At 38.7% G+C, this 22,688-nt stretch overlaps 1 protein-coding gene across 2 annotated transcripts in view; it reads right to left on the bottom strand.

The window, feature by feature from the left end:
• Positions 1 to 22,688, bottom strand: part of CAPRIN2 (caprin family member 2) — a 45,683-nt gene that overhangs the window by 4,736 nt on the left and 18,259 nt on the right. Inside the window, exons 6-16 of one of the 2 annotated variants that reach the window (XM_070407814.1) lie at positions 21,445 to 21,527; positions 19,235 to 19,396; positions 17,644 to 17,687; positions 16,024 to 16,701; positions 12,083 to 12,205; positions 10,791 to 10,872; positions 9,444 to 9,499; positions 6,073 to 6,177; positions 4,444 to 4,590; positions 2,485 to 2,653; positions 304 to 486 (exon numbers count right to left, since the gene is read on the bottom strand). In XM_070407814.1, coding sequence (XP_070263915.1) covers positions 304 to 486; positions 2,485 to 2,653; positions 4,444 to 4,590; positions 6,073 to 6,177; positions 9,444 to 9,499; positions 10,791 to 10,872; positions 12,083 to 12,205; positions 16,024 to 16,701; positions 17,644 to 17,687; positions 19,235 to 19,396; positions 21,445 to 21,527 — 1,832 coding nt within the window. The remainder of the gene's footprint in view (positions 1 to 303; positions 487 to 2,484; positions 2,654 to 4,443; positions 4,591 to 6,072; positions 6,178 to 9,443; positions 9,500 to 10,790; positions 10,873 to 12,082; positions 12,206 to 16,023; positions 16,702 to 17,643; positions 17,688 to 19,234; positions 19,397 to 21,444; positions 21,528 to 22,688) is intronic. The other variant, XM_070407815.1, reaches the window with a different exon arrangement.

The following is a 22,688-nucleotide window of genomic DNA, read 5'->3' as shown; positions in this document are numbered from 1 at the left end:
AATCACTAGAAAATGGGCTTTGTCTAATTATGACACATTTTGAACAATCAAGTCAATTAACAAATGAAAAAAAAATTTCAAATATGAAAATCAGAGTAACAGGATGAATCTGCCTTTCATACAAAAAGTTCTCTGTTATAGAGAATAGGGGTATTAAATACTGTATTTTGCAGAAATAGGAACTTATTTACTACATTATAAATAACAACTACAAAAAGAAACAGGTAAAGTAAAAAATAGTTTGAGTCAAGTTAATACATAGACAAAGTAATTCAGTATCATTCAATGTTATCCAGAGCATACCTTTATAAGCTCCCGGGGACCGATACGTATTGGTTAGTAATCTCCCACCTCGAGTGCATCCTCTAACAGATCCCCGGCTATTGACGAATGGTTGAGAGGGCCTGGGAAACACATTCGTCTGTGCTGGGTAAAAGGCAAGGCTACCATTGCTTACTTGAATAGTTCCATCAGGATAACTTGCTGCTGAAAGAAACAGTTTTAAAGTCCAAGAGTTAAATTGTAATAAAGATTCAATATTCTTTATACTAAAAAGTCACTATATATCAAAACGTTTAATACAATGTCCTCCCTTTTTAAAAAATGCAGGTGCTATGTATGTGTGAAATCTCTCTATACATACAGGGTGGGGCAAAGGTAAGTGTACAGTTGTTCATATGGAAAATAATACAATAATCAATAAATAATAATACAAGAATAAATTCTGTTTCATGTACTCACAACTGTACACCTACCTTTGCCCCACCCTATATCTACATATATAAAAGGCTAAGCAACCATCCGACCGTCCAACCGGTAGCTATGATGCATAATGACCACCACGGGGGCAGATGCTCCAACTGGTAGCTATGACACACACTGACCACCAGGAGCAGACACTCAATGCAGGAGCTGCCGAGCTTCTGTGACTTGGCAGCAGTGGTTCTCAGGTGACACACCCCGGAACCAGAGAGGAGGGAGCTGGACACGGGGTGCGTCACCCAAGAACCGCCCTCTCACAATCTGGGACCCCTCAGGGGATGTTGGAGAGCCAGTTTCAGCCCGATCCCTGCAGGCCAGGCCAAGGGACCCCACCTGCTAGAGGGACCCTGCTCACTCCACAGATGCCCTTCGAGCCACAGCGCAGCCCCTGGTGCAGGCAGCCTGGGAGAGACCACAGGAGGTTGGCTCCAGGGCATGTCCAGCCCATCTCACCCAGTTCCACCCTGTGGCCACCTTCTAATTAATTTCCATTTAATGTGCACGAATCTGTGCACCAGGGCACTAGTATTTAAATAGAACATTATTCAGCCTTAGAAAGGAAGGAAATTCTGACACAAGCTACAATACCGAAGAGCCTTGACATTATGCTGAGTGAAACAGGCCAATCACAAAAGGACAACTATTGTGATAGCACTTACATAAGGTAAGTACCCAGAGTAGTCAAATTCATACAACAGAGTAGAATGGTGGTTGCCAGCATTTGGAGGGAAAGGGGAATGAGGAGTTAGTGTTAAATGAGTACAGAGTTTCAGTTGGAGAAGATGAAAGTCCTAGATATGAAGGATGGTGATGGCTGCACAACAATCTAAATGTACTTAATGCCACAGAACTCAATACATACAAATGGTTAAAATGATAAATGCTATGTTATATATATATTTTACCACAGTTAAAGAAAAAAAAGAGGCTAACTATTCCAGATCAGGGAGTAAAAGAAAATGAATGTTCATCACTACTGTAATTGAGAAGGCATATGACAAAAATATCCTTTCAGTAAATTATCTGCCCTACGTCTTCACAGTACAGGTGAGAACAGAATGAGGTCATTTGTGGCTAGGTCCAGGGATTTACATTTACTACCTCTGTGATAAACCAGGTCCCCAGAAAACTCAGTTCATCTGATTAGGTTTAAGTTTTAGAAGACTCACTAGGGGTCTGACGTACCAACACTAAAAATTTACAAGTACTTCTTAAAATAGTAAATAACCACAAAGTTGCTTACTCTTTCATGATTTACAATAGCATGAAAGATCAAAATAACCTCTCATCTCTAAGCAAACAGTGGAATAAGCATACTAAGTTATATTGTCTGATTAACCAATGCTTTTATTGTAAGACAAAAGGAGAGAGCAAAGGCCAAATAGCCATCTGTCTGTGCTAAAAGAGTTAACAGAATGGTTTCAAAACCTTCATAAAAGCAACTGGACAATGCCCTATCTGCCTCAACCACTGTCTATGGCAATCAACACAATCAGATTTAAAAATATGAGCCTATATATTCATCTAAGTCAACTAATTTCCACTTTTACAAAAGTTAAAATGGTGAACTTAACAGAGGAAAAAGCATCAAATATTTGTCAACATTGAACATGTAAAGAGATAATGCTCACTGCTCGGGAAAGAACTGCTAAAGTACACTACAGAGTTGCTTTCCAATTAGCTGTCATCTAAGTCTTCAAATACCATACACCAAGGTCTTACCAGTCTCTTGAGAAAGAACAGTTTGTTCCACGTGGATGGCTGGCAGTTGGCACTGGAGTGGTGTTTGTGTACTTGCTGTGGTAAAACTTTGATTGTAGCCAGGTGAACAGGTGGATTCTTTTATTTCTTGCTCTTTCCGTGGAGGCAGAGGTGCATTAACATTAAATACCTTAAAAGACAAGGGTATGCTGAGTCATTTGCGAAGTTTCATAAAAAATAATTAAGGGTGACATCCAGCAAAACTCGGCAACATTCAAAAGCTTCTATTTGATGGCAAAGGACTTGAATAAACATTTCTCCAAAGAAGATTCATGACCAATAAGCACATACAAAATGCTCAACATCATTAGTTATTAGGGAAATAGAAATCAAAATTACACTGAGATACTACTTCATCATACCCATTAGGATGGCTATTGTTTTTAAAAAACAGAAAATCCAAGTGTTGGCAAGGTTGTGGTCAAGTTGGAATCCTCGTGGTTGCTAATAGGAATGTAAAATGGGCAGCCCATTTTACATGTAGAAAGCAGTATGGTGGCTCCTCAAAAAGCTAAACATAGAATTATCATGTGAGTTATAACCCCAGAAACTGGCTCCATAAAATACCTGCTTTTAATGAATGAATGAGTGAGTGAATAAACAAACGAATACCAATTTGTACTAGATAGAATTCAAACAGGTGGAGAAAACAGACTGGCATGAGCAAAAAGGTGTTGTGGCAAGAATGTACAAGGCAAGCACAGGGGACTAGTTTGGCAGGTTATACCAGACTTCAGAAGTTATTGAGTGTCGGACAAAGGACTTTCCATTTTATTCTGTAATGGACCACTGTTTGCTTTTAATTAGGAATAGGAAAAAGTTAGCAAAACCAATGTGGCAATTCTGTGCAAGATAGGCTGACAGGGAAAGAGGGAAAGCAAAGAAACTAAGCTGTTCTAACTGACCACGCAGGAAGTAATAAGATCAGTGAATTCAGGTCTCTGAATTCACCAGCCTATCTCCCTGCATTGTGCCTATTCCCCATTGCCACTCCACTGGCCCCACTACTGTCACTCAAAGAACCTGGAATGGGACATTAAGCACCATCAGGAAAGGTACTTATTGCCTCAGACTTTTTGTGGATCTTTTTCTAAAACTGTTTTATACTATTCCGTTTTTAAAGAACATAGAAACCTAGTTGTAATAATACTATAAAAATATTTAGATTACAATTTTAATCTGTGATCCAAAATACCACACATATCTGAATAATTCTCTAAAAACTTACACATGAGATCAAGATTAAATCAAGTGAAAGTTTCAACAATGATAGAACACCCCGGTATGTGTCCTCTGTGTCTGGTTTTGATGCAATGGAACATCACTAGTGTGATATTAGAAATGGTTAGTATAGGCCCGGCCCGTGTTGCTCAATGGTTGAGCGTCCATCCATGAACAGGAGGTCACGGTGCGATTCCCAGTCAGGGCAATGACCAGGGTGTGGGCTCCATCCCTAGGACAAGGCATGCAAGAGGCAGCCAATCAATGATTCTCTCTCATCATTGATGTTTCTGTCTCTCTCTCCCTCTCCCTTCCTCCCTCTGAAATCAATAAAAACATTTTTAAATAAAAATAAAAATATATTTAAAAAAAGAAATGGTTGGTATTATTTAGATGTTCATACAAAATTATGTTCCTCACCCACACCATTCATTTGTTTCCTAGGGGTCCTCAGCTTTGCCTGCTACTGATTTTCACACAGGGGGAAATGCTCCGATAAAACACCCATCAAAATTCTTGAGGTTTTACTTGACCAACACAAACAATATTTCCACCGGACAAATGTAAACTCTACCAGCCCGAATAAGAGTAACCCAATGGCAGATTTATTCACCTCGTAACCAATAACAGATGTAAGAGAAACAATGGCTTTTTAACAGGAACAATGAATTGCAATCATCATTCTCGGTTCATACTCACTGTCTGCATGGCTTGAAAGGGCGCTGTGCCAACGGTCACTGAACTACTAGTTGCTGGAGGTGACGGGAAGCCCTGTTCAGGGCCCTTTGACATGGGAGAGTTTGGAGAAGCCAGTGAAGATGGCTGTTTGCTTGGGGGAACTGCTGCCTGGGGAGGAGAAATGCAGCATCAGCCAATCACCTCCCGTACAGCAAGCAGTTCACATACCCTCAACCCAGACCAGCATAAGTCAGCAAGTTCTACTGGACGACAGCTGGACACAGGAATGCAAAAGAATAGCTTCTGCTTACAACTCCAAACCTCATCTGCTGAGGATGCACACTAGCGTCTGCTTCACCCAGCTGGCTGACTAAGCAAAAGAGTCTCACCAATAATCAGTCTAACACAGTGGTCGGCAAACCGGCTCGGCAAACTGCGGCTCGTGAGCCACATGCGGCTCTTTGGCCCCTTCAGTGTGGCTCTTCCACAAAATACCGACTTCTGCACATGGGCCATGAAGTTTCAATCGCACTGTACATGCACGCCTGCACGTGGTACTTTGTGGAAGAGCCACATTCAAGGAGCCAAAGAGCCGCATGTGGCTTGCGACCCGCGGTTTGCAAACTACGGGTCTAACAGATGAGGGACTGGACTTTTCAGGAGTATCTAGTCCTTTTCAAACCGTGAAATGGTATTTTCCATTAAGTTAAAAGTCTAAATTATATCAAATTCATTCAGTAGTATTAGGCTTTAGAAAACCTTGGGTTACTTCCTGAGTTAGTGTTAACATTTTCCTATTTAAAAATCTTATTAGTGGACTTCTAAGTCAGCTGCCTAACAGAATCAAGCTTGATCTAATTTAAATAATTCTTATCTAAGAGAAGGCATAAAAAATTACCAAAATTCAATCCCAATGAGGTTATGAAGCAGACAGCTATGACTTTCTTGGTAACAAATACTTTGTCTTCTTAAAACGAGGAAACAAGTAATTTCAATTTAGACCACATCAGTACCACAAAAACTAAAGTTCATCTATATTTTCTTATATTCTGTAAAAAATACACATTCTTATACAATAGTTCAAAAAAACACACATACCCAATGAAACCTGAGTTGATATATTAATACCAAAAAAAAGCCCAAAATCATCCTATCTTGCTATATCTATATAAGGATTTATTAGTACTGAAACTATTAGCAAAAAAAAAAAAAAAATCACTTTAGAATTGAAAGTACAAATATTGTAAAATACTTTTGACAAAATTAGGCAAAAAGAGAATGTAAATCATTCCAATTGAATAAATGCTAATAGCAGCACTATAAAGTTATTGAGTGTTCACAGTTATATGAATAAAAAGATTTTTCTTCTCAGAATTTCTTCAATATAAATACAGTGAGAAACGACCTAATCCTACCTAAAAATTTTCATCTTTTTTGACACAATTTGGACAAATTTATTGTATCTGATAAAGCAAGACTCTAGTCTAGTAAGTCTACTTTATAGCAAAGCCACCATAAAGCTACCTGCGTAAGTTCCAGGACCACACCTACAGAAAGCAATATGGTAGTACAGTATAAATGTCACATTGTTTAATGGATCGTGCATGTAATTCATAAAATAAATTGAGACCATCAGTCTCTCGTTATTACCTCAGGGGTCTCTGTGGGCATAAACTCTGTTTCAGATCCCGAAGAAGCCTGATCAGTAGTAACCAAGCAAGCACTTGAGCTACTGGTAACTGGAGAAACAGCAGTCTGGACACAGGAAGACATAAAACTTTTTTAAAAGGCACATTTTGTTCACATTCTATTTCTTGGGCCTTGGGCTTCTTAATATGTTATTGTTATTGAGAGCTCACTAATGCTAAATACTTCACACACTCTAACATCTAATCCAACAGTAAGCTTTTAGTTTTTTTGTTTACTATTCTTTTAGAGGTCACCCAAGACTTTTAACATGAATCCTTGATTAAAAATTTAATATGAATAAGTACTTTTCCCACTTCCTGGATAGTGTGGGGGCTTTGAACACTACTATCCTCATTTTATTGACAATCAGGCAGAGGAAAAGAAAGATTAAATCATTTACCCAAGATCACACAAAATTAAGTGGCAGAGCTGAGATTCAAACCCAAGCAGTCAGCTACATTGCCTTTCCAGGCCTGGTCGCCAAAGGGCACATCTAATCCCATCTTCACTTATCAAGATTCTTGGCCCTGGAAACTTGGGGCTAGATTTTCACTCTGGCACTCAATAGCAATTCACTGAAAGATGAGCTCAGGGCGCATTTAACACTCTAGGCATAGCTCTGCCAGGGATCATAGTAACTATGTTTTTACTCTGAGTACTCTCAGGATCTTAAAGAGGTAGGTAGAAATATAAATAGAAAGGATAAGCTCTGTATAAATCACAATGGCATCAAAATTCTAACAAAAAAATTAAAGCTAATAATAGTTATAAAATAAAAATTAGGAAAAAGCAGAGTAAGAACTAAGGCTGTGACAACTGTAACCAATAGAAAACTAAGAGAGAGCCCTAACCGGTTTGGCTCAGTGGATAGAGCGTCAGCCTGCAGACTCAAGGGTCCCAGGTTCGATTCCGGTCAAGGGCATGTACCTTGGTTGCGGGCACATGCCCAGTAGGGTGTGTGCAGGAGGCAGCTGATTGATGTTTCTCTCTCATCGATGTTTCTAACTCTCTATCCCTCTCCCTTCCTCTCTGTAAAAAAACCAATAAAATATATTTTTTTAAAAATAAAAATCATCATTCTCCCCTTTAAAACAAACAAACAAACAAACTAAGAGAGTGGCTAGGAATTCGATGGTACAACAGGTATTAGATATAACGGAGAGAGACCCACAAGGTCTTAAATATCAGTGAATCCACTCCTTTTACCTAAATGCATGGATGCGGTTCTCAGAAGCCCAAGCAATAAAATGGGTGAACTGGAAACTAATTAATGGTAACCAATATCAAACCAGTTATGGTTCAATGACCTTCTAAAAGGAGTCACCATGATATAACACTTCTTGGGAAGGAGATGGGGGCCAAGTTTACAAAAGGCCTTATGGAAAAAAAAAAAAAAAAATATATATATATATATATATATATATATATATATCCTTTACATTTTATATCCTATATAATAAAAGGGTAATGTGCAAATTGACCCTAACAGCAGAATGACTGGGAATGACTGGTCACTATGACACACATTGACCACCAGAGGGCAGACGCTCAATGCAGGAGATGCCCCCTGGTGGTCAGTGTGCTCCCATAGGAGGAGCTCTGCTCAGCCACAAGCCAGGCTGACGGCTGCCAGCACAGCGGTGGTAGCAGGAGCCTCTCCCGCCTCCTCAGCAGCGCTAAGGATGTCTGACTGCAGCTTAGGCCTGCTCCCCGCTGGCAAGAGGACATCCCCCAAGGGCTCCTGGGCTTCCAGAGGGATGTCTGACTGCCAGCTTAGGCCCAATCCCCTGGGGAGCAGGCCTAAGCCAGCAGGTGGACATCCCCCGAGGGGTCCCAGACTGCGAGAGGGCACAGGCCGGGCTGAGGAACCCCCGAGTGCACAAATTTTTGTGCACCGGGCCTCTAGTAACTAAACAAACAGGTACAATTTGGATCTGACCAAAATATTATAACTATTATGAGACTGGAGAGTTTCTAAAACGGGGCCTTTCTTCTGGCCCTCTCCTAGACAACTGCCCTAAAGAAGTGGGACTGGCTATGGTGGAGGCATAACGAGGCTCTAGCCACAGAAAGACTCACAGATGCTAAGTGAAGGCGACTCAGGCCATTCGATAGTTAAGATTTAAAAGACTTGAATTTTAGTTAAAAGATTCAGTTAACAAAAAAGATAAACATTTTTGCATTAGTATTTATTTAGAAATGATGGCAACTCTTAATTCCAAATTATTGTTCTTTAAGTACACCAGCTGAAGGTCATTTTAAGTATTGATGAGTAAACATAATGTTACAGACCAGAACTACTACACCAGGCCAGTGGCTTTCCAAAAAAAAAAAAAAATGTAATTAATTTGTCAATGGAACCCTAATAGCTAAACAGATAAAATGGAGCTCGTTAGTTACAGCAGTGACTGGGGTGAGAGACCTTGCCCAACAAACACAGTTTGAAAATGGAGCCATACCTTATTAAAATAAATATAAACCAGTGTCACACTGTAAGTAAATGATATGATTTTCTCAGAAGTTTTTGAAAAGAAAGACAATTATTGACCCACCTGGTTAAAATATTTAATATACTATCAAAGTAGCTATTATCAAGTAGCTATTACCAATAAGGCTTTCAGAGGGATAATGACCAGAAAACTTGAACTTACCATTGATGGAAATGCAACGTGGCATTTACAGACATCAATGATCTTGTCCCTTTATATCTCTAAGTTGTTTTGTTAAAATTAGTTCCCCAGAATGTTAACTATTTGGGGGAGGGGGCAATAGCTAACCATGAATTTTAAAAAATCAGTTTCTGCCCTAACTGGTTTGGCTCAGTGGATAGAGTGTCGGCCTGCGGACTGGAAGGTCCCAGGTTCGATGCTGGTCAAGGGCATGTACCTTGGTTGCGGGCACATCCCCAATAGGAGGTGTGCAGGAGGCAGCTGATCAATGTTTCTCTCCCATAGATGTTTCTGACTCTCTATTCCTCTCTGTAAAAAATCAATAAAATATATTTTTTAAAAAATCAGTTTCTTTCTTTAGACACTTCACTATGCTGCTATATTAAGTTACTTAGGTAGCTCAGTAGCAAAGGAAAATTCCCAAACAAGGTACCTCTGGATTCTTCAGGTGTGCTCTTTCCTTACTAAGTCAACTAGCTTCCTCCGTTATAATTTATGTCTTCCCCATGGTCATTAGGGAATCTTTTGAGGACTGGTTGTACTTAATCTAAAAACTAGACATGTATATTAGAATCACTAAGTCTGGTCATTCTTGCCAAAGTAAGAGTTTTTTTCCCTAAATACCAAAGAAGAGTAAATGAAAGATTAATTTGGAGAAGTTACCTGTAATGGCTCTTGAAGAAAATCATTTTGACTGGTTAGATTTTGTTCTGTAGTTGCTGCAGAGAGTGAAATCAACAGTAAACCACTGAGCGAGGAGAAAAGTTTATGCATATCAACTGGGTGGAAACTAAAGTTTATACTTTACAAAAAAAAAAAAGTAGCTGAAAAGACTAGGTCTCAAGTCTATCATGAGTTTTCTATTAGAGCGCTACCAAGAGTCAGAGAAAATGTAGAGGAGGAGGATACTAGTCCCATCTGTGATACATAATATTTCAAGGTCAAATGGGCAGAAGCAGCATATCAAGGCCTCCAAAAGAACAGAAATATGACTTTTAAAAATAACAGGTAAGCCCAGCCAGCATGGCTCAGTGGTTGAGTGTCGACCTGTGAACCAGGAGGTCACGGTTCGATTCCCCATGGGTCAGTGCACATGCCTGGGTTGCAGGCTCAATCCCCAGTATGGGCGTGCAGGAGGCAGCCCATCAATGATTTTCTCTCATCACTGATGTTTCCATCTCTCTCTCCCTCTCTCTTCCTCTCTGAAATCAATAAAATATATTTTTTAAAAGAATGCTTATAAAAGATAAATAAATAAAAATGACTGGTAGTAATCTGAAAAGATAAAATCTGAGCTATCATGAATAGTAATTAATTTATTCATGTAAGTTTCAAGTTTCAAAGTAAATCTTAGCTAGGTCATCTGTCTCTTGAGGGTTTTTTTTCCCTCTTTGATCATGCATATTAATGTACTTTTCAGTTACCTGGTTTCAGTTTGGTTTTTCCTTGTTAATATCCATCAGTTTTGTTAATTACTCTAGTTTTTCCTTACTTCAGCCAGGAATTGCTGTATAATCTTACTACAGCTGGGCTACATCTTTGATTGCATCACCCTTCCCCTGAGATAAACTAGTGTAGAGCAAAAGGCCTAAAGTTTGAAGCATCAGACCAGATTCAAATCTAGGCTCCATCATTAATTACTACGTTACTCAGTATACTAATTATCACTGAGGCAACTTCACTCATAGTCAGGATCCAAGAGCCTCAAGGCTAGATTTATACAGCTGAAAGGGGTCAAGCAAGTTCTACTCAGAATTCACTCCAAGAACAGAAAAAAACAGCAAAAACAGCTATTGTGCATTCCCATTCACCCATCTGGAGACTTTCTCTAAAATGCAAATATCCTAATGGGAATTTACCCATATATAACTGATAATACATGGATACTTAGAATAAATTAACATATGGACACAGTTTAACCCTTACGATATCTAGAATAAAATTACTTGTAAAAGAATTAATTGCTAGACCTACAGCTCTTTGTTCCAAGTCTCAAGAATGATTACATACCTGCTGGGCTCCCTGGAGTAACAGAAGGCAGCTGTGAGGATGAAATTGCACTTGAAGGTTTGTCAAAATCCAGAATAGATTCCTAAAGCCAAGTTTTTAAATAATGAATAGAAACAAAGATTATTCATTTAAGAGCTATTGCCATTAAATGATTCATGATGTTGTCCACAGTTTATTAGGTATAGGAATCTAGCTAATAACTATCTCAAAAGGTTAATAACTTAAGACTTTACAGAAGCAGAAATTAAGAGTTAAAATGAAAAACTAAAGTAATTGTCAAACTTTAAGACTGTGTCAAGTTTTAAAACTACAATAGTAATTATAAGGCCTGCCTTGGAAAAAAAACCAAAACTCCTGACTTGAGGTCTTAAACAATTAGGCATTAATCCTAGTAGAGACTGAACCCTCGTTTTTATTATACCTGAACAATGAGAGGGTCTAATTATTTTGTCTCAACCACTAAACTAGCTCATGGCACTAAATACTTTCATGAGGAGAAGCCATTCTCTTCTGCCATCTGCCTATCTTGGTTCTCCCAGAAATGTTTCCAACATTTTGAATACTTAAGCTACACACTTGTAGTGATCATTTTAGTTCTTTAATTTATCTTTAGATAATATGAAGGATAAGCAATTCCCCCATTGTACAAATAAGTAGAGGGGTGGAAGCGAAATAACTTGCCATAGATTCTACAGCTGGCAAACTGGTAGAAGTGGGATTTAAACAGGGACCTAATTCCAAGCTCAAGATCTTTTTACTACAAAAGAATATCTTATTTGTCTTCTTTATCCCTCAGTAATATCACACTATTCTGAAATTCTGCAAGAGTCTGTATGGCACAATTTAACATTTAACTATTGGCTTAACACATGTTCACAATCTTATACAACTGGAATCTAAACTCCTTAAAGGCAATGAATGTCTTATAATTTTCTCTATACAAGGGCGCTTACCAAAATACCAAGCATAGAGTAGGTTCTCACAATCTCAGTGAAAACTACTGGTGACCCATAGCTATAAAAAGCACTGTAAGCTTTTTACATGTTTAATTCATTTTGTTACAACAAACAGAAATAGAAACTATTACCCTAATTCTTAAAGGAAACCGAGGCAGTAGCTTGCCTAAACTCTCAGAGCTAGGAAGTGGCAGAGCCAGGATTTGTACTCATTTTGGAACACCAGAATCTATGCTCTTAACAACCTCATTATAATACTTCAGGTCAGAAGCGAGTAGCCCCATGAATATAATTTAAGATTCATTCAATAACGACTTATACAATAATGACTCATACTTGCATAAAGTTACAGGTTCCTTGAATCTGGGTCATCAGATCCTGCAGTTTTTCTTTCCTCAATACTGGATCCTTTGGAAGAGGAGAGGAAGAACCTACAGATTGATGCATGGGCTTAGGCACCTACAAGACAAACGCATAATGTATTAAGAGTAAAATTCAAGTTCGATAACCTAATTTAGGAATCTTGGCCTGTCATGACATCTAAATGAAATCAAAACACATAGCAATGCTCATTTATCATATTTATCTCAGGTAAAGAATTTCCACCTAAATGCATTTTCTAAATAATTTAATCAAACTTTAAACACTTTTCCCCCTTTCAGAATAACTTTAATGGAAATCTTTCTAAAACATCCTCTTTTTAAAGAGAAAACCCAAGGCCCGGCCATGATAGCTCAGTGGTTGAGCGTCAATCTGTGAACCAGGAGGTCACAGTTCGATTCTGGTCGAGGCACATGCCTGGGTTTCGGGCTCTATGCCCAGTGTGGGGCGTACAGGTGGCAGCCGATAAATAATTCTCTCTCATCACTGATGTCTCTATCTCTCTCTCCCTCTCCCTTCCTCTCTGAAATCAATAAAAATATTTAAAAATTAAAATAAAGAGAAGACCTAAAATAACAAGGCTTGAAAGGAAGTTCTTTCATTGTGGACTTCAATTACTGTATGTCTTCTAGGCCAAGATGCCACTGGCTCTGAGACACACCAATGATTTTTTTTCCTATGGAAAAAATTACTACTACTACATTAAATATACATCCCATTTTTAAGATGTATCTGATTTCAGAAACATTAATATGTAAAAATGTATACATATATCCTAAAATTGAGGAAATACACTATTATGTTTTGTTATAAAGTAAGTATACTTTGAGGGGCTAATGGTTTTTATAAGGTGGTTAGCCCTCATGCTAAACTGCTTTAGATTGCTGCACACCCTGAATTAAACCTGTTTATAGTTACTTCTTACAGCTGTCAGCATGCCTCTCCCCTCCAGCACCTCTTCTCCAACTTTTAATGTACTAGTATTCAGTAGTCACACAGCTCAATTGATCAAAGTATCCCATAAAATAAGAGTTAATAGACCCTACGTGAATGAATGAAAAGCTCCTTTAGGAGAAAAGTATGAGCATTAGTGTTTAATTTCATGTTATCTAGTCTTTTGTGAACCCTATTTTGCCCTTGACTGTACTTACTCATGTTCTAGACAGCTGAGCTTGCAAGACAGATAGAGAGACAAATATTGAATTATACACAGAGGTGTCCTGTCAGACACTGAGAGACCTTGCAACTAATGTGCCCTAAAGGCAAATTAAATCAGTTCTGACCTTTACAACTAAACAGCCCTGATTTCAAATTATTCTGCAAGTGTCATGGTATCAATATTCTGGTATGATAAAGGCTCAGCACTGCTATACCCAATGGAATTTTAAGTTGGGTGTTTTAAATCAGCATTGAGGGCTTTTTTAAAAAATATATTTTTATTGATTTCAGAGAGGAAAGGAAGAGATAGAAACATCAGTGATGAGAGAGGATCATTGATCGGCTGCCTCCTGCACACCCCACAGTGGGGATCGAGCCCACAACCCAGGCATGTGCCCTTGACCAGAATCAAACCTGGACCTCCTGGTTCATAGGTTGACGCTCAACCACTGAGCCACACTGGCCCGGCAAAAACTGGGTTTTTAAATATAAGTTTCTCAAAATGATATATTACAATTACTGTGGATGATATCTGGTTAGTGAAATAACACTATCAATCTTCTGCAGGGTCAGGAAGAAATGAAAATTAATATTAGCACCTGAAGAAAGAGGAATAGAGGAGAGCAGAAGGAGACAGTAAACTCTAAAATTCTCTTCAAGGGTAGGACGGAGGTAGGGGTAATCTATACTAATAATAGAGAAATATAGAGGAATATAGAGAACAACATAGACTGATGAACAGGGACAGATCCAAAGACAGAGAAACAGCGATCAGACTATCAATCCCCAGAGGGAAAGTAGGGGAGGGTGGGAGTAAGGGGAAGAGATCAACCAAAGGACTTGTATGCATGCATATAAGCCAAACCAATGGACGCGGACAACAGGGGGATGAGAGCATGAGTAGGGGGAGGGGGGGAGGTTGGGAGTTAATGGGGGGATGAGGACACATTTGTAATACCTTAACCAATAAAGAATTTTTTTAAAAAAAAAAGGGTAGGACGGAGGTAGGGGTAATCTATACTAATAATAGAGAAATATGTAAATTGACCGCCTCTCTGTGACACCCACAGCCGATCAGGAGTGAGTATGCAAATTAATCCGACAAAGATGGCGGGCCTGTGGGCAACGCACATGCGCACAGGCGCCAAGCAGCCGGGGTCCCGGGGACGCCACTGGAGTGTCCGGTCCTGTCAGCCCAGCCTGGGGGTGGCTGGACTTCTCAGTCCTTTTGGTTTCTGCAGCCCCTGGAGCAGAAGAGGAAGCCCAGAGTGCAGGGAGCACCAGGAATGCTAGGAATCGTAGTTCTGGTGGCAGACACGTTGCGGGATCTCCTAGACCAGTGATGGCAAACCTATGACACGCCTGTCAGAGGTGACACACGAACTCATTTTTTTGGTTGATTTTTCTTTGTTAAATGGCATTTAAATATATAAAATAAATATCAAAAATATAAATCTTTGTTTTACTATGGTTGCAAATATCAAAAAATTTCTGTATGTGACACGGCACCAGAGTTAAGTTAGGGTTTTTCAAAATGCTGACACACCGAGCTCAAAAGGTTCACCATCACTGTCCTAGACACTAGAGCAAAGTGAGCCTGGAGCAAGTTACTGTTGTGGGTGGGGGATAGAGGGAAAGCAAAGGTGAAAGACATAAGTAAAGTCAGAGTGTCGAGGAAAAATTAAAAGGAAGATATCCTGCAACTTCTAGAAAATCTCCACCAATGGAGCAAAGAAAAAAAAAGACCTCTATTATTCTGTGAGTACCAAACTAAACTGGGTTGGGGTCTCAGACAATTCGCTCATATGATTGCAAAGACAGACAGAAACTCCCAGATTGGAGAGGGCTCCCCTGAGGGCTCCCAGATTGGAGAGGGTGCAGGTAGGGCTGAGGGACCCACCCCCTGTGCATGAATTTCGTGCACCGGGCCCCTAGTTTATTTATAAAATGCAATGCTTTGATTTCCCCAAGCAAAATGTTTTTCACACTGTTGGAGCACCAAAGGTTTATCCGAAAACTTTTGGCTAAAATGGCACGGAAGTGTAAGGAACAGTACTAGAGAGGAAGAACACTGGGAGGATAAAACATTCACACTGCTTAGCAAACAAGGTGGGACCAAGTTTGCATTTAAATAATGGAACATAAATTACAATTTAATAAAAATATAACACTAACTAGCACTGTATAAAAGGATTATACATCATAAGTCTTCTTATTTTCCTTTCTCCAACTACAGGATATCTGCAACCACCATGTACCTTCTTCAAAGAGTACAGGCTAATCTGAGTGACTACGAATGAGTGAAAGAGAAGCAAGAGAACATAGAAAAATATAACTTCTGTCAGAAAAAGTCACCCAGGGACCAGGTGAAAGATAACAAGTCTCCCACCTGGGACATGCATTTATATCTCTCACTTGTTCACATTATGGTCTTGTCTCAACTAGCCACTATTTTGACGTCATATCATGTCATTAAATTTTTGGCATTAAAACAGTATTTCCTTATTGTGGAAATTTCATCTCAGGTTAGGCTCAACAGACTGACTAGGTCTATTTCCAATTTTTAAGGAAAAACAATAAATTACACATTGAAGAGTTAAGTGAAATACTGTACACATTAATTTAACATGGGTTTTGTTGATTTCTTTTTTTTTTTTTAAGAAAACTAAAGTTATCATTACCACAGCTCCTTATTTATGTCTACATTGCCAGGCACAGACTGATAGAGATCAACTCACATCTTTGGGTTCTGCATTAAACTTCCTGGGCAGCAGCTGGTCATTTGGTATGAGGCTTCCTGCAGCTACCTCCCAGGACTTTGGAGAAGTCTGTGATTGTGGTGTTAAAGGGTGTTTTGGATGCTCCACATTGTTGTCCCAGGATTTGTGAGTCTCTGCTTGCCTTGCATCCTGTTCTTCACACATGGGAGCGGCCCATGACTTGCTGAGGTCCTGATCGCTCTGCAGGGAAGGTGTCCAAGACTTTGCAGTTTGCTTCTTTGGATCCTGTTCTTTCTGCAGTTGAACTGGCCAAGGCCTTGGTGTCTCCTGCTTCTTTTGTTCCTCTTGAACGCATCCTGCTTTGGGTTTGGGAGTTTCTTGCTTCCACTGGCTAGGAGTTAGCTTGGGCTTAGAGACATCCTGCTTCTTCTGCTCTTCCTGCAGAGTGGACCTGAGCTTGGCCATCTCTTGCTTCCTCTGTTCTGAGGAAACCGCAGGCCTTGCCAGCTCCTGCTGCTTAACAGAAGGCTCCCAGGACCTGAAGGATTCCTGTTTCTTCTCCTCACCAGCTGGTTCAGTAAGCTTATCCCAACATTTGGGGAGATTTGGTTTTCTAGCATAATCTGCTTCCCAAGGTTGCTCTTCGTGCTGTTTGCTTGAATAATCTACTTCTGCTATGTAGCGTCTGTTAAGAAACTAGACCAGAGAAAAAAATGTGCTGAGTCACTAAATGTATAGAAGACCTTGAGGGGGATAGTGAACTCTCTTAGTATCCCTATGTCCATTGGTCTGAACCACTCTACTAACAGGAAATTTCTATTCTTATTCTACTTGAAAAGACTGTCCTACTTTTTTGTCCATTCCTTTCCCCTCTCAATTAACAGGAATACAAACTTTGATATTTGAAAAGTAACAATCTATATTTGACTGGCAGAGTCAGAATAACCTTGATAAAAGAGCCTGAATCAAGTAAATGTGGGACCACGATGTGCAGTTCTTAGCAGTCTTAGGTGAGTCAAGTATAGATCGCTACTTTGGAAACATCGAAGTTTATATTTCTGACTACTCACCTGACACCCTTAAACATTAAGGCAGAGGACAGTCCAACTAAACAAAGTTATATTGCTTAACCTTAAGCCTCACGTTTTTTAAATTACCAGACTTTTCTTTATTTCCATTATATATCCCTCAATACTGTGATGTTGCCTCTCCCATCCTTTCCAGTTTCTATGAATTTCAATGTCAGTTTGAAAAGAACAAATACCCTCTTCTATTACTAATCTGAGTAAATTTTGGAGAGAGCAAAATTCTACCCATTTTTAAATTCTAACACAAGGGCCAACAACAATAACAGCTAACACAAGCAGTTATTGTGTGCCAGGCCAAATTCTAAGCAATGTAGAAGTTAAGCTGACTCCTGTAATCCTCACAATAACCACATGAGGCAGGCATTACTCTCATCCCACCTTGTGCATAAGAATAACAGACATAGATATCTTGCCCAAAGTCACTAGGCTAGTAAACTGCAGAGCCAGGATTCAAGCTTAAGTAGTATACCTCCGGGGCAGGAATTTCCAACCACAACGCTACACAAAAGCTCAAAAACCAAAATCAGCAAATGACCTTTCAGTACCTTACCTCTTGTGGTTGTATCTCTGTCTGTGTAAATTCCATAAGAGACTCTGGGAAGATAAAAGAAATACAGGTAAACTATACATTTTCAGACTGATTACAACTAATTCATTCTAGCAACATATCTCAGAGGAGTTATAGAAAAAAAAAAGATTCATAGCAGGAGTAATTCTATTGTTTGTTAGCCAAAAGCTTGTGGTCCGAGGCTAGCTGAAGCTAATAGCTCACCTCATCTAAAGTCAAGTTACAGTTAAAAACGGATTTCTGATGGAAAACAAGATTATCTCCTCTTAACCCAAACACAGCTTGTTTCAAGCTGGAATTACAGCTCCGGTATCCATGGGGTAATAATTAGTCATCTCAGCTTGAAATATAGCCCTTAAAGGCCTCTTACAAGCCAGTTTAAGATTGGAGGGAGGGTAAGGGAGTGAAGATACTGAAGCACTGGATTTCGTATTAGGAACTAACAGGAAGTGGCTTCCAGAACCCTGCCTGGACTACCTCCTTAGAAGTGATATTTCTTATATATATATATATATATATATATATATATATATATATATATATATATATATATATATATATATATTTAACTGATTTTAGAGAGGAAGAGAGAGAGAGAAAAACAATAATGATGAGAGAGAATCATTGAGCGATCACCTCCTGCCTGCCCCACACTGGGGATAGAGCCCGCAAGCCCGGCATGTGCCCTGACCAGGAATCAAACCGTGACCTCCTGATTCACAGGTCGACGCTCAACCACTGAGCACACCAGCCAGGCAGAAGTGATATTTCTTTTTTTTAATTTTTAAATATATATTTTTATTAACAGGAATATAACTAAGTATGATTTCTTACAGAGAGGAAGGGAGAGGGATAGAGAGTTAGAAACAACGATGAGAGAGAAACATCGATCAGCTGCCTCCTGCACACTACCTACTGGGTATGTGCCCGCAACCAAGGTACATGCCCTTGACTGGAATCGAACCTGGGACCCTTCAGTCTGCAGGCCGATGCTCTATCCATTGAGCCAAACTGGTTAGGACAGAAGTGATATTTCTTAAATAAATCCAGCTTCAACAAACAAAAGCAAAAGTGCCATTTACTCAAAATATTCCTTTCCCAAGTAAAGTTGAATTTTGAAGAGCATATTTCCTTGATTGGAATTATTATATTTATTTGGGCACTTTTTTCCTTAATCAGTATGTTAACCTTAGGTTATTTACACTCTTATTCTACTCCAGTATTGGATTGTACTATAATTTACATTTTAAACAATTTCAAATGAAATTATCCTACTACTAGTTTAACAAAGAGATTCAAACTCCATAATATCTCATTATAACAGCACACTCTCTTGTAACAATGTGTAACTTAACATTTTTAGTAAGGTTCACTCTTAATAGAAGGTAAATCATGGTAATAAAGCCTAGTGATATTTCCTAAAGTGAGGTAAAGATTTCCTGCCACAAGTAAAGATTTCCATGCATGTACACACTACCAAATTAAAACATGGCAATCATTTCACAGTGATTTGTCTCATATTTGGGCATTAAAAATGCAGCCACTCTACAGAATTTCAGAAAGCACAACAAACCTGACTCTCTGACAGATTCCGTCTTCAATAACAGTTTTCTCTTCTCTGATTTTATTTCTTCCTCCAGTGATACTTCTTTTTCCTGAGCATTTTTTGGAACTGGGATACTTTCAAAATAGCCTGAGTTCAGCAATTTAGACAGTAGGTCTTTCATATGTTTGTCTAAGAAAAAGTGATGAAGACTTAGTTATCATATAACCTAAAAGGTCATGGGAAATTATTTGGAATAGAAATCCTAACATAATTTTATCCTATAGTGTCATTACAACATTCTACCTTAGAGGGGATTCAAAGAACTAGTCAGTACCATGAAAAATAAATATGCAGCCCATCTTTATGTCAGGCTGAATCAATATGAATTTAAACAATCAGAATCCCAAAGTTTAGCAAGTCACTTAAGGTCTCCATTTCTACTATGTGAAAAATGACTAAAAATCAGAGATCCTTATCAAAGTCTCAAATATTTTACAAAAATACACATTATTCCCTGAGCTTAAGGAAGTCATTTCTCCCATCTGCTTCCAAGACATCATAACTAACAATTACTATATCTTTCCCAAGTCATGAAGGCTTTACAGAAGTAAAAGCTCCTCAAACATAACTATTAGAAAACCCTACCTTGGACAATCTCTAAAAGATTTTTAAACTACAAAATTCCATGATTATGACTTTACTCGAGTTATACTTTATGTCACTCATAGCATATCACCCTTTGATGATCAAGAAAAATCTTAAAATGATGTTAAAATCACTGCACCATGAATAGGTTTAAAGTCTATTTCATTTTTAATATCTACTAAAACCATAATTCCAAATTAAGCTGAGTCCCCACACTTGATTTGGGTCTATTATTCCTTTCATAGGAGTACTATGACATAGATTTTTGTCTTTCTTTAAAAGAAAATCAACTTTGAGATATAATTTACAAACAAAAAAATTCATCCACTTGAAGTGCACAGAAAGTCATGTTATTTCTGGTGTTACTTCCACCAGAAAGAGATACAGAACATTTTTATCAACTCAAAATGTTCCTTCATATCCCTCTTGTAATCAATCCCCTTCCCCCTCTCCCTGATAACCACTGACCTGCTCTCATTCTAGTTATGTCTTTTCTAGAATTTCATATAAATGGAATCATATAATATGTGCTCATTTTTTTTGTCTGGCTTATTTCACTCAACATAATTAGTTTTAGATTCACCCATGCTGTTGCATATATGAATACTTCATTCCATTTCTTATTGCTGAGTAGGTTCCACTGTATGGATATACCACATTTTGTTTAACAATTATCAACTGATGTACATCTGGGCTGTGTTCAGTTTGGAGCTATTATGAATAAAGCTGGTATGAACATTCATGTACAAATACTTATGTGAACATATGTTTTCAGTTCTCTTGGGTATTAGAAATATATCTGCTTTGTTATATAGTAAGTGTACACTTAATTTTATTTTTAAAAACTGCCAAATGATTTTCCAAAGTATTTGTATCATTTTGCAGTCTAACCAAGAAATAAATTTCTGTGATCAAAACTTGAAAGGACTTAGAAAGTTCGTGACAGTTATACATACTTAGGGTATTTAAAAAGGAAGCAACCACTATTAACAAAAATGTTTGCTAGCTTCGAATGAGTTTTCATTACCCTAAGCTAGTACACAAAACTATGTACTTCATGTCTGGCCTTTTGTACTTGGGCACTGGGCCAACATCTATTTAGGAAGCCAAAAGAACTCTTTCTCTTCAGCTCATTTCCAGATCAATAGACAACAATGCATCAGTAGACTATGTAGCCAAACCATTCATATATTTCTTAGGCAAATCTGGTAGATAAGTCTTGATATTAACAATATGTGGATTTAAAATGCTTAAATAGAACAGGTACAACTATTCAGAATAGAGAACCAAACTCTAAAAGGGTCTCCATTTCTCCAGTGTTAAAGTTAGCACTAGACCTTAGTTAGCCCTTGTTCCCAAATCACAGTGACTTTCCACTTGAAAACTCTCCCTAGGTTTCATTTTAATGAGTGCAATTATACAACAGCTGCTTTTAGCAGAACTAAACAAAGAGATCATTCTCCCGATGAATATAGTATTGCAGACAAGTAAGTTCTGATGGACTGACGCAGTTTCAGCCCCCAGTATCATCCTAAACTTCTAGACATAAAGTTTAGTATTTACTGCATAAGTCCAGAGTAGAGAAAACTCACATGTCGTTCCTACCACTGCTTTCTCACTACCTTCCAAAAGGTCCCAAAAGTACAAGGATGACTGCTCCATCTGGTCTTCAACACTGATAAGAAAAAGCAGCAGCAGAACAAAGTGGCGTTAGAGATACATATATATCCTATATAATAAAGGGCTAATATGCAAATAGACCGAACGGTTGAACGACTGGTCACTATGACACGCACTACCACCAAAGGGCAGATGCTCAATGCAGGAGCTGCCCCTTGATGGTCAGTGTGCTCCCACAAGGGGAGCACCACTCAGCCAGAAGCTGGGCTCATGGCTAGCGAGCGCAGCAGTGGTGGCGGGAGCCTCTCCAGCCTCCACGGCAGCGCTAAGGACCCCTCAAGGGATGTCTGCCTGCCGGCTTAGGCCTGCTCCCTGCGAGGAGCGGGCCTAAGCTGACAGGTGGACATCCCCCGAGGGGTCCTGGACTGCGAGAGGGCACAGGCCAGGCTGAGGGACACCACCCCCCCCCCAAGTGCACAAATGTCATGCACCAGCCTTCTAGTCTATATATATGGAGTAGTGCAATTTATACAATTAACCCATAAATAGTCAAGACATTCAATGTGAATTTTATCTTTTTACTCTTTGAAAAATGGAAATTTTACAAAAGATGATTAACTGCCCATTTATGGTTTTCTACTGTAAGCACTTTTCCTCAAAACAACCAAAATAAGGACTTTTACCAAATACAACTATTAAGGAATAATCCAAAAAGAGCTTAAAACTGTCAATGACATAGCATTCATCATCAAGCCTATGTCCTACATAAAAGAACATTGGAATGAAAATATTAAGAGCTGTATTTAACTTTAAAGAGAGCAGCTTATTTTTCAAATTATAATCACTTGCATTTCACATATTAAAGCTACATTCCCTGAACCCACCAAAGTGAAGTAGGAGAAGACAACAAACAGGTAATGATGCTGGAGTAGACTATTAGAATAGGAATAAAAAATATATATATGCGGCTGTCTATAGGTAATTGAGTTTTATTAGGTTTCCTGATACATGATTGATTTCCAATAGCAGTTGAAATCTAACCCTTAGTTAGATACAGGCTATTCCAATGTTGTGTCTAACTAGCATAGCTAACAGACACAACATTGGAATTGCCTATATCTAACAAAGAAAGGCTTAGAGAGCTGTTCATTAGCTAACTTATTCCTTCAAAGCAAGAATAGAAAATGGATAACTGTGTGTGTGTGTGAGCTGGGGG

The sequence above is a fragment of the Myotis yumanensis genome, unplaced genomic scaffold (assembly GCF_028538775.1).
Source record: "Myotis yumanensis isolate MYYU_CA2020_CCGP unplaced genomic scaffold, mMyoYum1.0.hap1 SCAF_3, whole genome shotgun sequence".
NCBI classification, from domain to species: Eukaryota; Metazoa; Chordata; class Mammalia; order Chiroptera; family Vespertilionidae; genus Myotis; species Myotis yumanensis.
Note: the sequence above shows the minus strand (reverse complement) of the source record. Positions and strands in the feature narration are given on the sequence as shown.